Source organism: Galleria mellonella, unplaced genomic scaffold, assembly GCF_026898425.1.
Source record: "Galleria mellonella isolate WM207_F2 unplaced genomic scaffold, CSIRO_AGI_GalMel_v1 utg78, whole genome shotgun sequence".
Lineage (NCBI taxonomy): Eukaryota > Metazoa > Arthropoda > Insecta > Lepidoptera > Pyralidae > Galleria > Galleria mellonella.
The window spans coordinates 1-16,141 of NW_026442151.1; the positions used below are offsets into that span (position 1 = coordinate 1).

Genomic DNA, 16,141 nt, shown 5'->3' on the forward strand with positions numbered 1-16,141 from the left:
TCGCAAACTGAGTCAACTAGTATTAACAGAATTGAGGGATTTAACAGGAGTAGAAGTAGAATTATTTTCCAAAAAATCTTGAGAACTAATGATAAAAAATAATGATGCAGCGCACCAAATATTTAATGTAGATGACGTGAGTGTCTACGGTGCAGAAACCAGGAACAATTTTAGCAAAAACAGGTCAAAAACGAGTTGGTACTGTCACTTCTTGGGAGAGAGGAAAGACAGTCACTGTTGTTTGTGCAATGAGTGCTTCTGGCGTTTATGTGCCTCCTATGTTTATATATCCGAGACAACGTCATTCTCCTCTTTTAGAGAAAGATGGTCCTCCGGGTGTAATTTACGATTGTTCAAAAATGGATGGACAAATGAAAATCTATTTTTTAAATGGTTGCAACATTTCAAAATGTTTGTAAAACCGAATAAGAAAACAAAATATTGCTTATTCTAGATAATAACAGCCACTCCACTTTAGAAGCATATGAATTTTGCAAAGCTAACTACATCAACATGTTGTCTACACCACCACACTCCTCGCATCGTTTGCAGCCTCTAGATATAACATTTTTTGGTCCTCTAAAAAAAGCATACAATCGCGAATGTGACCTATATCTCAAATCAAAAAATATGATTAAAATCACAATGTATGATATGCACATGCCCAATATTCAGGTAGTGATTCTGCCAAAAATTATGTTTGTGATTTTTGTATGAGGCGATAATTGTTTTTAATTACATATAATTATCTATAATTTTGCATGTTCCTAAAGATAATATAATTGTATTTTGAATGAGAATATGTTTAGTTTATAAACACATGAGGAAAATGTATAATTATACAATATTTTGTTACATATTGTTATTGTGGTTACCATTACCCCGATGGATCTTATTGCCCCTATTTCTGGTTCTAATTACCCCGTACTCTTGGCAATGGGAGCCAATGTTACTTTTTTTTTAAGTAAGAATTATTTTTATTTTAAGTAGGTTTTTTTATAATTTCTATATTAACAGGATAAGCCTGATTAGTTACATTATAATTAAAAGAAAAAATTAAAATAATAAGTGATTTATACAAAAAGTTATTTAAGTTTTAGCTTAAGTGGCGCCAATTCCCCCGTGCTCCCCTACACAGATTTAATTCCAATTTTAAAAATTATACTGTTTGACGTGGACTAACTGCGAGATACAGCTAGTGTAATTATATACCTAATTATAATAATGTAATGACATTGTTACATTTATGAATTGAATTCGTTTTTACGTAATATACACATTTAGTACAGGGGGAATGAAATTGTTAAGAATGAGGATCATTACTTTGTCAGTATACCTACTTTATCAAGTTGAACACCAAGCGGTCCTAGGAATTATCGTCTGCCTAGTTATATAAGTATATTGGTTTACTAGATTTTAATATTTTCACGCCAACTCCCTTTTGGAATGGTTAGAGAGAACTGAGAGCCTCTAAGATTTCAATAAGGATTGTATGTAGTGAAACATGTGTAAGTAAGTACTCCATAGAGGATCCCATTTTATTTATTCCTACTGATTCCTAAAATTGAAATCAATATCGTGATAACATCGGCGTTTATCAATGTCATTACAGCTAAAGCTATAGGTAGTAATAAAATAAATTGTTTGTTATAATGGAGTCCTAATTGCTCTCATTTTGTATACCTATGGAACATTGATTTATATGTGTATAGAAAAGTCTAATGATAAATATTGTAATGGCTTGCATTAAGTGTAATACATAACACGTATTTTTTGTGCTAATAGCTAAAAAAACTTTATATACTTACCTAGATATGACTTTACCTATTTCCACAGATTAAAGATAGTTTCTGTCTATTTGTAACTAAATGAATTAATATAATGGCATTTGTTTATAGTTGCTGTTTTTGGTTCTCTTTACGTCTCGGAGGTTTATTGATAGGAATATACTCGATAGTTAGTTCTTTTACCTATTTATACTCGTATTTTAATACATACAGAATTAGTAACATATCTCTTAGTACATAGGTACCTAAAGATAGATAATTACGTATAAGCATATTTATTAGGCCGCTAATGTATGTGTATTTTTTTTGTATCCATTCAATTTCTAAGGAAAAATAATTGCTAATAAATACTCGACAGTTTATTGAGTACTTATATAATATTTTGTGATTAGACCTACTTATTTGATATCTATATATTTAATTTAATAATAATTGTTTTCTTAAAAAGTTCCAGGCCATACTTGCGCTAATAGTGTTTAGTATTGGTTATAAGCATTCAGAACGAGTTGCAGATGAAATAACGGAATTACTAAATAATAATAACATAAAGCTGATCTATACTAAGGATTACTTGGAAATGTTGAAATCCGGTAAGTATAATATGTTTAAGTATAATTTTATTTCCATATCAATTTTGTACGACTTTTAAATATCTCAGTCTTCGGTAGTGTGGTGGTACCACAACAGCAGTAAGTAAACAAATGTTTCTGAGACTACTCTATTAAAGATTATAGTCGTAAGTAAGTATATTTATTTATATTTTAACGACTTCAGAAAGAAGGAGGCTCTCAATTGGACTGCATTCTTATATATTTTGGTATTATGTAAATTGTGTGTACTAAAAATAAAAAATAATAATGATGAATACTCATAATAATTTAGATAAACTCACACTAATTATCTGATATTCAAACTGGGATACTCTGTGCGACAAAAAACCAAGCTCATTGGAGGCACTACTCACTCAGATCCAAGCAAATTTAGTAGTCCATTTTCTAAATGTGCCCAAATGGACCCTACGACTATATGAACCCATATTAAAGTAATAAAAAGACATTTCAATTTATGACTGGATATTTAATTTTTTTATTGGAAATTGTTACATGAATAAATATTAATTAAATAATTAAAATATTATTTCATTTTTACAGATCCAGAAAAATATTTTACTCTTACTATCGTTATAACGTGTGTCTACATATTATCTTGCTTACTGTTCATGTATGGAGCCTATACTGTAAGTACCTATGTAAAATCATACTTGAGAAGGAGGGGAAAGCATTGTTAGTAATGGGGTCTAACTGCCCCATTGCTGGCAATAGAATTTCGAAAAACATTTCATAGTAATATTTCTGTTTTATCCTCACCTATCATCCTTCACTGTTGCCCTGCCAGTACCTACATATACGAGGTTTGTCCGGAAAGTACGTATAAAAGTTTTTTAAAAATTTTATTTTACAATTATTCAGGTAAATCAATTTTATCCCCTTCAAAGTACTCCCCCTGTGACATAATGCACTTGTGCCAACGCCGTTTCCACTGTGAGAAGGCTCCTTGAAAGTCCTCTGGTTGTAGGTTTCTCAGCTGCCCCGTCGTAGCTTTTTTTATCTCATTTATGTCCCCCAAATGCCGCCCCCGAAGTACCAATTTGGTTTTTGGGAACAAGAAGAAGTCACACGGGGCCAAATCCGGCGAATAGGGGGGGTGTTCGGTCACCGTAATGGAATTTTTACTCAAAAACTCACGGACAACAAGAGAGGTGTGGGCAGGGGCATTGTCGTGGTGAAGAATCCAACGCCCCTCTCGCGCCAATTCTGGACGAACTCGTGCCACACGAGCTTTGAGGCGTCTGAGCACATCGACGTAGAATTTTCCATCAACTGTCTGGCCTGGAGGGACGAATTCTTGATGGACAATCCCCCGAACATCGAAAAAAACAATCAACATTGTCTTGACATTTGAGCGGGATTTTCCTTCACAGCATCATCCCCATAAACTGTTCTGAGATCGGCAAAAATTTCACGGCCATTCTTGCCGAGTTTCGAGAGAAACTTGATTACGACGCGCTGCTCTTCAACGGAAGCGGGCTCCATGCCGACGGGGTTTCGTTAAGAGGTAACTTCACAGATGGCGTGACAAGCCAGTTCGCACCGCACGGCGGTCAGACCAGAACTGAAGCATTGTTAGGGACATAAGGAAGGGGTCCTGCGCTTACCTGGCCTCCCCACTCCTCTTTCTCGCATTCCAGAACACTTTTATACGAACTTTCCGGACAGACCTCGTATACCGATAGCATTGACGGGGTCACTATTTTATTTTCAACCATTAATTAATTTCATGCGTTAATCATACTTGGGATATCATAATAATAAGTAGTTCATTCGAACAAGAGCATCTCAGTTGGAATAAAAAATCACAAATAAACAAAATATAATAATTAGGTAATAGTAGAAATAAGACCAAGTTGCTGACTAAAAATTACTTTCCCTCACAGTTCACAATTTAGATATCGGCATCATTAGCTGTCTTAGTGATTATGAAAGCAAAATAAACTTATATTATCAATATAAATTTTGATATCCGTCCAAGTTTCCGATAATGATTCGAATAAATAAATATCGTTGAATCATAAATATTGTTAGTCATATTGAATTATAATTTATTGTTCATGCGGTTTTTCTTGCGTATTTAATATATGTAACGTAAAACCGAAATTGAGGGGGTTTCGTGCCCATCCTAGAATTGTTTGGGATCCATCTTTGGATTCGAGTACATACGAGTATGCGCCATTTTAAACGGTAAGGCCTCCTAGAAAAAAATCTTAAATACGCCAATGACTATGGTTCTAGTCAGTGGCGTAACTATACCATTTGGGGCCTGTGGCAAATTCTCACACTGATGGGGTCCTATCAGTAAAAATAAAATACTCAGGTACAATGTAAAAAAAATCTGAGCTCGCGGCCTCTTGAGCAGGGGCCCTTTTGGGTCGGGAGCCAGCGCATTTTGCCACTGGTTCTAGTGTAATCAAGGTAGCGCTTGGTTTGTTCATTGTGGCGGTGTGCTTGATTTTTTAGATTTTGGGTTCCAATATTACAAAATAAGTAATATAAACTAATAGGTGCTAATTGGGATCAAATATAGTCGGCGAATTGTAGCTAAGACAAGTTGAGCATGCAAGCACAAGAAAATTAAACCTTTTTGCAGTCGACTGAAGAACACTCATTGACTTTCTCACGAAGTCCTCTACTTCTGGACTAACTATGTACAAGAGACAAGACAGTAAGTCTTCTGTACTGCTACAGAATTACCTACGTAATTCTAATATATATACTATTGGCTGTTTGTATATCTGGTTTTTATATATTATTTCCCGCGGCTTTGCCTGCGGAATCTCTATATAAAGTAGGTATGTTTGTTTCTCAATCATGATCAAACGGCTGAACGGATTTGTTACTGGATATTATCGTGGCTAATTCGTGAATTCTTTACGATGGGCTAACTGATTTGCTTTCATCCTCGCATGTTATCTCTCGCTGGTGGGGCACCAGCGTATACCGATAGCTTAAGCGGGTAACTATCCCATAATCATCCATAAAGGGGGGTAAGGGATTGTTAGTAATAAAATTTAATTTCCTCATACTAGCAATATACTTCACTAGGTCGACCTCTACGCGGTCCCCCCTGGAAACTATCGTTAATTCTAGTGGAATTCGTCACGATGAGCTAACGGACCTGCTTTCATCATCACCTATCACCCCTCACTGGTGCCTTGTCAGCGTATACCGTTAGCGCAGGTGGGGTTAGCATTCCATTATCATCCATTATAAAAAATCATCCATAAAAAAATATCGATTCAAGTGGTCCTTGGAATATACAGGGTGAAACGGCCGGTTGCTCAAAACGAAAACAGCTGATTCATATGAATGGTCTGAATTAAATGGCAGATTATTTTTCTATTGGAAGTGCACCACAGCCATATAATTAAGGATTTTTCCGTTTTGACGCTGCGTAATGTATTTGAAATTTTACGATCCACACGACGCAGTGGATTTTAATACTAATATTATTATTTCTTTGTATTATGATATAAGATCATAAATTAAATGATTTTAAATAAAAAAAAAACAGGAAAAACATTTGAAATTTTCCGGAAAGAATTTTCACTAGTTTTCAGTTCAGAATAATGATTTTAATTCACTGTTTAAAATTTTCCCAACCTATTTCTTACACCCTGTATATTAGAAATTTACGCAGAGTTATGCAAGTGAATTAATTAGTAATATTTTTATTAATACAGTGCAATAACATACTAATGATTGGATACATACTGTTAGAGTTGACCCGGTTGCTTATGTTGTCGGTCACTGTGGCCACTTGTCTTTTAGTACTCAAACAAAATACCATGGATATAGGACTATTAATTGGGGCCAGCGTTGCAGGTGGATTCTTTCTTCGTAAGTATTATAATCATATATATATATATATATATATATATATATATATATATATATATATATATATATATATATATATATATATATATATATATATATATATATATATATATATATATATATATATATATATATATATATATATATATATATATATATATATATAAAAGCGTCTTATTGTACTCAAAAAGTTGTAAGATAAATAAATAAACTACATTGTTTTAAATTCAAATAATTGCTTAGTATCGAAACTTTGAAGGAATTCTGATGCACAGTAAAATTTCTGCAGCCAAATAATACATACCTACTTTTTAATCGACTTCAAAAAAGAGGAGATTCTTAATTCGTCGTGAATATTTAATTTTTTTTATGTATTTTAAATGTGATAACTACCGGTTTAACTTACGTGTATTTTAGTCGAGAAATGGAATGCTAACCCCAGCTGCGTTACTGGTATCTGGTTATACGCTGGTAATAGTGATTATAGATGAGAATGAAATCAGGTCTGTTGACCTATTGATATTATTAGGAATTGATAAGAATTATTTTCAGGGAAGACCGCGTGGAGGTCGACCTGACTGTGTATATTGCTAGCAATATGAACTGACTCCCCTATTATAAATAATCAATTAATAGGGAATAAAGATTGTCAAGATTCCATATATGGAAAGACTGTTGGGATAAAAGTTTAAATCCTATTAATTTTTTCTGTAACATATGAAACAACGATTTTTCACTCAGTCTCCGGGTTCTACTATGAAATCCGATTTGTAAAGGCATATAGGAGATCGAAGTTGTATTAAAATCATTTGTGTATCAAACCGGATTCGGTTTCTGTTAACCTTATAAATACTTTCAGTGGGCGAATTTTATTTATGGGTGTGTGCAGCCAATTTACCCATACTCATAAACGAAATGGAGCGAGAGGAACAAGCTGAAACGATAGAAAGGCTACAACAACTTTTGGAAATGAGCAAACAACGATCTATGCCGTACGGTTCAGACAATGATCCTTTCGTTGTCGATTATGGAAATGCTACTAGCAGCGATTTTATGGCATCAAAGAGACAAATTAATAATAAAATAAAGAATTATGCTAGAGGTTCTATGCCACTAACCATTTCATATAGTACACATAAATAAATACATCTAGTCTAATTAAATTATGCATTTTTCGTGTTTTGCATTTATAATACTAATATTTTAGACTAAGTATGATTAACTGTGTGGTCATAAAATGGACCACCCCTACCTCTCCCGTGTCGTAAGAGGCGACTAAGGGAATTTAGTCATCGAGGGACGCATCTCCAAAAATCAGCAGCGTCTCTTATAAATAAATAAATGCAATCAAAGTTTTAATGCGGTAATTATTAGTAACCCCCCCCCCCCCCAAGTCACTACTTACCCATATATTTATTTTTAGAGAAATTGTTACTCTTAACAATGTAAACATAATTATTTTAAATAAATGATTTGTTGGGAGGTCAAGTTGCATTACATAGGTACCTACGATAAGAAATAACCTTCGCGATAAGTCTTATTACTTTATGATATTCGTAAACTAAGTTAGGTAGTATAACGGATAGTGTTCTGAAGAATTGTTCGAAATGATGCTCATATCCACCTATTACCATCACACCGTTCACTATTGACAGGGAATTCATCCTCAGATGCTACAACCTAAGAGGTTGCGTACCTACAGTACGATTTCAGAGAGATTTCTTTCCGTGGACGCTTAGACTGTGGAATGAGCTCCCTGCTCTGCCGAGGTTTTTCTTTGATCGAGACTAGAGGGGACATGTGACATCCCTAGAGTTTCAAGCGTCCAGAGGCTACAGTGGCTGTCCACTATAACATGGGAAGCATGCTTGTTTGCCACTTTTTGCATAAAAATGATTGTTCGGTGTAATTTTTTTTTTTGTTTATTGTAAGTATTAACTACTACTAGGTAAGTTAATATAATAATAAATGGAGAAAGAGTATATAAATAAATTAAATATATTTTAAAATTACCACTAATATATAATTTAAAAAAAGTTCAATTTAAAGTGATTTGAATCAAGCATTAAGGACATGGTAAATACTAGAAAGCCATGTGGATTGTAGAAACTTGGTTTGCTAAATGGCCTGTATTCTAAAGATTATTCCATTTCATAACCTATGATGATACAGTAAAGGGTTACTGTATCATCATAGGTTACTGTAAGGGTAGCTTTGATAATGAAATACAGAGGAAATAGCTGGTATTTATTTATCGTACAAATTTTGCCGCGGCTGGTGCCTTATCTAATTAATGTAAGGGCCTATATATTTGCGTCATGAAACCATTAAATATTTTTTTTTATGTTGTATAATAATTTATATACATATATGTACACACATATATATATACATAATAATTTAATGCACTAAATTAATATCTTTTGCAATATAAAACTGATATAAATTTTGATAAAATTAGTATGGATCCACTATGGAAGTTGTATTAACCTAAGTTCTTTCGATTAAATAGACAAAACATAAGCATACATAGGTACAAACAAAATAAATGCTCCTACTTACTGAAGTTACAAATATATTATCATAATAGAAAATTTAAAACCAGTAGGTACTTTTTATGCTGTCGGCTTAAATCAAAAAGTGGAAGTGGCAACCTTACATTATACATAAATTTCTATTTGATAGTGAAGCCCATTGCCACGTGCACTTTTAAGACGAATGTTTGCATACGTGAATCCAACACCACCAGCCGTTAAGGTCGCACTGGCATCCGTATGATCGATGTCTCTTGCAATTATACCCTGCAGAAATGAAATTAGCTTTGTCAAAAGTGAATGTATGATGTCAAAATTAAAAACTCGGTATACTATAAACGAGTGAAACACTGTGATTTTATTTTAAAATTATCATAGTAAGTAAATAACTACGTATGTATCTACTTGTCAGGAATGTAGTCGTATATTTACCTATTTTTATGTATATTGTATGCAGAATTCTTTTGTACGTGTGTAAATCACTAAACTCCTAAGCATTTAAGCGAGTGTCTTATTTCATCTGAAGGGAAAGATGGTGCATGCTCTGAATATAAAAATGATAAATACTCAAACTCTGACACGACAAGATATACCCATTTGCCTACATATCAATGTCCTCTGAAATGGCAACGAGTATTTGTTTGAGTAGCACGATATTTACATAAATATGAAATAATTGGCACAGTTGTAATATAATATTAAGTTTTATGTCTAATTATGTTTTACTCACCCTGATAATTTGTTGACCGGGGTCAGAATAAAAAACTTCCTTTACACGCTTCTTAAAAGGAATACCCATGTAGTCAGCTCTCGTTTGCCAAGTTAAACGTGTATTATAGCTCGTACCCACTATTAGATCTCTTGCCCAACAACACGAGATGCATGTAAGTGCAAGAATACTCATAAGCAAATATATACTCCTCATTGTGCTAGTGCTGTTTACTCAGTGCGACGGTGACGATCTGAGAGTGGCGAGAATCGTTATCAAAAACTGTTTATATCTGGTTAAAATAAATATGAGTCACATTTTATAAGTTATATGTACAAACGAAATGTAAATATTACATAACTAGCCCACGTGAATCAGCATATACAATATCCTGAGTTAATATATAATATATAACCTACCTTCATAAAGTTTCAGTCAATTTAATTGATCGGTTATTTTATGTGCTTTTTATATTGATATAACTTTTTTATTTATAAACCGATTGAAATAAAACAAACATAAAATGTTAAGCCAAACCGCAACGCATTAGTGAAAACCGCTTTCGAATCGGTTAAGCTTTAGTTGAGATTAGTGTGCACAAACGTACAGACATACAGATAAAAATGATAAAAATAATCGTTTTAGGTTCTATTGCGTTCATTAAGCCCCCTTATAATAGTTTTTTTATATATCTTTCATGTACAGACTGCGACCAGTTATGATTTTATTATATGTATTGATTGATAACTATTCCAATTCAATTCAAAAAATTATTCTGCTGAAATTACGGATTAAAATACCAATGTAATATATCTGTACCTACTGCAAGTACTATAATATACTATAGTATATTCGTGTCTTTACCCCAAATTTCTTTCGTATAAAAATGTCATAATTATAAAAGATTGATATAGAAATACATTATAAAAGGAAATTTTCCATATAAATTAAAAAACAATTAAACTGGCTATAACATTATTTTAATATTGTTATTTGGTCATAAATAGCAGGTATTTATATTAACTAGAACAATAATAAATTTTAGTTATATTTTAATACATTTCCTTACCCGACTTATGTGTAGGTCTAATAACAAAATGTCTTTGCGATATTGTAATTATAAATATATAATGTATAAATTTATACAGGAAATATTTACATAGTTTAATTAAAAAATTATATGGATTTGCACAATGTATTTTCCATTTTCGTATTGTTTAAATTTCAAAACTCCAATGTCATGCTTAGATTCTAGTCTAGGTAATTTATAACAAGTAAAAATTTCAAATGCACAAAAAAAAAGTTATTTTTTAAACATAACTTATTCTGAAGCCAGATATTAAATCCAACTTCGGAACTACGTTTGTGCAAATAAATTTCTTTAGATCTTGTATGTATGTATATACAATGTACTGTCTGCACTCAAAGGAATTCATAAAAAAAGGATAGAAAGTAACATTTTTATATTTTTCTTATAATATTATTTATTTCAAATAGGTACCATTAATATACAGAAACCTTAGACCTGTGTAGAATATTCAAATTCACCCTAAACCATTACTCTATCACCAACTATTCAAAGTACGCCTTTTCTGACTAGCAAGAACACTAGATGAATATACAAATGTTATATTGTAAGCTATACTAAGCACCCCACACAAAATATGAGGACTTAATAACCCAAAATTATAAAAAAAATCATAATACCATATAAGAATTTGATATAACACTAATTTTAGAAAAGTAAGTCTGCACCCCCTTTGCCTTTTATCTGCTATAATTATATAAATATATTGTGTTTAAAAATATACCACAAACCTTAAGGAATAGAATAAATTTTAAAATGACATTCTCAAAAACTTATTGTTGTAATTTGAAAATATTTACTAAAAATTATGGGCCCTTAGTAGTTCTTATTATTTTATAATTTGTTCCAACTTCAAATATAGGACAGTTTTTATTCTGTTAAGAAAACTAGACATGGTTAAAGACAAAACAATGTCTGCCTAAGTAATTCCTTAAAATAACGATTTCCACGGCTCAGAAGTGTAAGCATGCCTATATGGATGGGTTTAGTTTGGATAATATTGAACAACATCAATGTATTTATTTACACGTAATCACAATATTGAGTCAAACTATAATTATTATTAATTATACAGAGCTGACTTGCATAGCAGCGAAGCGTGGAGTTGTTTCTAATTCCAATGAATCTGTGGTAACTTGGGAACGGGAGTCAGAATTTTCTGTACTATTGGGTAAAGAGCTCATAGACATTTTTTCATCTTTCATACTACCATTGATTTCACCTGTTCCATCTACAGTGCCCGATTTTTGTTGTCCATCTGTCATATCTCCACCACCGCCACTTAGTGAATTCCAAATTCCCTTCGATGAATCCTTAACAGTAACTTTTTTCTCGTTTGCACCTTTATCTTTATTTGCATCTTTGGTCTTTTTTCCAAGTACAGGAAAAGAACTAAGTTTTGGTTTGGAAGTACGCACTCCAGTTCCACGTTGGATCGGTGTCGAGTCTGTCTCGCCATCTTCGGTGATAGATGACAGCATGTCAGCTGACTCAGTGGGCACCACTTGTCCAGCTTGTATCGGAATGTCATCTAGAAATGATAAATTACCGGCTAAAGTATGATATGTATAGAATAATATGTTTTTTACACCGATTATGGATATTTTACGTAGATTGAGGGGATCTCATTTAACATGAGAATTTAAGTAAGTACAAAATAAAAATATTAAGTAATACAATGAAAAAGACAATAAGTATATGAGTATACAGGATTATTTTTCAAATTATAGACAAAATACAAGCGCGTTTATTGTGTTGTTACAACAATGCCTAATAATATATTTAATGAAAGTGATATTAAGTGATAAGGTGTATAAAATAATATACAATGATTTTATTCAGTAAAAGTTATATTTTGTCATTTGGATTATATTATTATTTCAATCTCAAATGGACCGTACCTGAGATCAAAAATATAAACAAAAATGGAATAAGTGGGAAAGTTGGCAATTGTATTAATATAAATTATATTTTCATTATTTCATCTCAAAAATGGGTTATTCTTTCGATCTGTAAGTTAAATAAATTAGTATTCTATTAAACATTAGTTATCAGAAAATACTTTATCCTTTCATATCTTAGATAACTATAGATTATGGGGTAGATTGTGTAACAGATAATATGAGTAACATGAGCCACAAAAAATAAAAATATAAGGAATATAAAACTTTTAGTTATAAATAACTTTTTGGATTTTCAGGTTGTCTTTGCATTTAATATACAAAACAAACGGGTTCTTACCATGACTTTCGTTTTCTTTTGTTTGTATCAGCATATTCAAATTCAAAAGAAATAATTGTATTAAGAGCTCATTAATTATCTATATTTATTATATAAAAAAAAAAAGACTAAGTGTAAAAATTGTTACGTGATTTTGGGTGGTACAGTGTAAGTACTGTGTAGTGAATCCACTATTCTATTTTCCTTGTTTTACTTTTTCAAGGTAGGGACTAACTCTCTTAACATAAATATAGAATTAGTTGACAAATAATTGAGTCCAGTAACATTCATATGGTTACATTAAGTTATAGCTAATCTATACATAATTGTTTTTTAATTACAACTATAAATTTATTTGCATCTACTTTATGAAGTGCATGTGTAATGTGTACTAGTAACATTCACAGATTATGTCTTGAACATTATCCGCACCTCACTATATGACATATAGGCCCAAATAAAAATAAGGTTGATTGTTGTTTATAATTGTCATAGAATCTTTACATATTTTCAGCCTCACAATCAGAACTATCAGAATTGTTTAGAATTGAATTATCACTTTGTACTCTTTTCATTGATATTTTCCAATATTCCCCATTCAAAATCTTTACTGTTTCATGAGAAAATTTGTATGATTCCGAAGTTAAACATGTATTTTTATTGTTGTATGAAAATAAATTCTTAATCCAAAACATTTGTTTGGTATTACGTATCGATGAGCATTCATTTGGTAGCATGCAAAAAGTTTGATCATCTGTTTGAAAATCATAAAAATATTAATGTATATACATTTAATAGCGACACATTTTATTCTACAGTATTAATTTATAATATACAGCATTAATGAATTTAATAATAATCTTTATTTCTCATTTATGTAATTACAGATAGTTCATACATCAGTAAGTATAATAACAAAGATCTAAATGTTTGATAAAGAATGCAATAAATATAAAATCTCACCTGGTAATTTCTTTGTACGGAATGATGCATTGGTGATCATAGACTTAGACATTGTAACAGTGGTTGTTGCTGGAGACAGTGCAACACTAATGCCCATAGGACCATCACATGGTTGGCCTGAAACATACAGAATTTTTTTTAGATGAATTTAAATATATTTTTTTAAATGCAAATTAATATTGTGAAGTCACAAATGTTATGGAATGTGGTATATTTACCTGATGAATTGTTTTTCAAAGAATTTATTACAGCACTGGTAACTAGCATTACATCTGGATATAGTTCATACTGGGCCCTTTGATCTACGTCTTTTACAGCTTGCAGGGCCAATGTATAGAATTCATTGAACATAGCAAAGTATGCACCTTCTATCATTTCTAACATAAAATTAGGAGACACTGGTATTCTTGGTACGGGTTTTTGAGTATTAGATGCACCAGCAGTTTTTTTTTGGAAACCTTGAGTAACAATTCTGAAAATAAAAAAGATAATGAGGAGAAACCTAAAAGTATAACTGAAATAAAGAATAAAAAAAATATAAACCTCATGTTCTATTTTTACACAATGTTATAATAATACAGTTTAAATAGTAAATCTGATCCAAAAATACCTTGATGTTGCTATACAAAAATGCCTAAGAGCAAGTTTAGGCAATAAACTCAATTGACGATTATAAATGAAAAACAGTGCAGTCATAACTTTTAATCGATTCTGAGCATTAATAACTTCCACTTGCGATAGTGGGCCCCAACTGACAAGCTTGGTGTTGCATTCCTCCCATCTTCTCAAAGCATTTTCTGTCAAAAATTGTGGTCCCAATGACAGTGGCTGTAATAAAATATAGAATTTGAAATGAAATGATGATGATGTGTAACAAAAGGTTTTAAAGTTGTAAGCTGAGTGCATGTTTAGAAATAACAGTTGTACAATATGGCATTTGTACATTACAACAGTATAGAATTCTCTATCTCAATTCTCCAACAATAAACATTGTCTTATTAAAGAAATGAAGGTGTTTAAAACATGAAACTGTAAATACTACCTCATGGTAAATAGATGGCTGTGCTAGTGACGGTAGTCTAAACGAGACTACTCTTGGTTTTCCATTCTCATCCACAACTTCAAAATTGTACAAACCTAGAAAGTAATAAATAATGTAATGTCTATATTATTGATCAGATGAAAATACATTTAGTCAACAATCTAAAGTCCTATATACAAAATTTGCTATAAACTTCATACATACCAATAAGTAGTGTTTCAATACATCGATAATTTTTCTTACTTCCTTTAGCAACTGAACTTAAATAGTTGTAAACTAAAGTAGGGACAAACTGTAATGTAAATCGCTGTAGCTCTACCTCTTTTGATCTGTAGAAACTAAACAACTGGGTGCAGACATTTTCTAACACCTAGAAACAAATACTTGATTATTTATTTTATTTTAGTATTTATTAACTTATGTCTATGTCAATAATAAGGACCTGGTCAATTTTAGCATCATCTGTTTTATTTGTTGACTGAGAATCACTGTCATCTTCCAAATAAAACAAGTTAAACAAAGCAGTTGCTATTTCATGATTGTGTTCATGTTCTGCTGCAAAACTCTTTATTTCATTCTCCTGGAGTGCTGCATATTCCGATAGCCATTCATTAATTAGATGCTTCCACTCAGTCATACTTGTTTGAATTGCTTTAATACGGTACGATTGCAAAATGTTTCCAAAGGTAGGCTTCTATTTTTACTCTAGCTTCAATATTATCAAGCGAGTGTTATCAAAAAAAAAAAAAATCCAAAGCAATAGTTTTAAAGAATTAATTTTCACAGTAATATGTGACGGCAAAGATAAAAATCGATAAAAATCTTGAAATTGTATACAGTATTAATTAATTAAAACACTCAACACTAATATGAAAACTTGTAGGAAAATGTTACTATTTATTAATATATGCATTATTTTATTACTGTTGTATTTTTGATGTAAAATAAAAAATATGACAAACAACTGTGATGGACGACGATGACAATAAGATTACTTTTTTTTTTATTTGACAATGAGCTAGTGTTGCCCACTACGTTACTTTGATAGGTTTTTTTTTTTAGTGACTTTAAGGTCACTTAAATACATTATATATTATTATTTATTATAACTTTATACTACTATTACTTTATTATTATTATATATATTATTATTACTACTATAAACAAGGCTAGAGTTTTGTAAATAAAATGGTCAGAATGAGTTAATAAACGTAAGATAGAAGTAGAAAATATAAATTTCAAGGAGATAAGAGAATTAAGAGGAATGAGTAAACAATTAAAATGCTTGATATCGTAGTCCTCTTTTATTTCATCAGTAGAAAACCGCTTCAGCTTGGATAATTTA

General features: G+C 31.5%; 2 protein-coding genes across 3 annotated transcripts; one reads left to right on the forward strand and one right to left on the reverse strand.

Moving 5' to 3' along the window:
• The first annotated feature begins 1,710 nt into the window (after positions 1–1,710).
• On the forward strand, positions 1,711–7,404 carry LOC113517570 (uncharacterized). Of its 2 annotated transcripts, none has more exons than XM_026902279.3 (5): positions 1,711–1,956; positions 2,236–2,377; positions 2,939–3,024; positions 6,085–6,241; positions 7,101–7,404. In XM_026902279.3, exons 1-5 carry the CDS (start codon positions 1,882–1,884, stop codon positions 7,382–7,384), a joined length of 744 nt encoding a protein of 247 aa, XP_026758080.1. In that variant the 5' UTR covers positions 1,711–1,881; the 3' UTR covers positions 7,385–7,404. The 2 variants fall into 2 exon arrangements, with proteins under 2 accessions (XP_026758080.1, XP_052757425.1); XM_052901465.1 differs by lacking the exon at positions 1,711–1,956 and adding an exon at positions 1,989–2,078.
• A 3,043-nt stretch (positions 7,405–10,447) lies between these two features.
• On the reverse strand, positions 10,448–15,787 carry LOC128202176 (hyccin-like). The gene is made up of 7 exons (XM_052901464.1): positions 15,239–15,787; positions 15,001–15,166; positions 14,797–14,891; positions 14,365–14,582; positions 13,973–14,226; positions 13,755–13,871; positions 10,448–12,102 (listed from the first exon to the last, which is right to left on the reverse strand). Exons 1-7 carry the CDS (start codon positions 15,431–15,433, stop codon positions 11,639–11,641), a joined length of 1,509 nt encoding a protein of 502 aa, XP_052757424.1. The 5' UTR covers positions 15,434–15,787; the 3' UTR covers positions 10,448–11,638.
• Between the last annotated feature and the right edge of the window lie 354 nt (positions 15,788–16,141).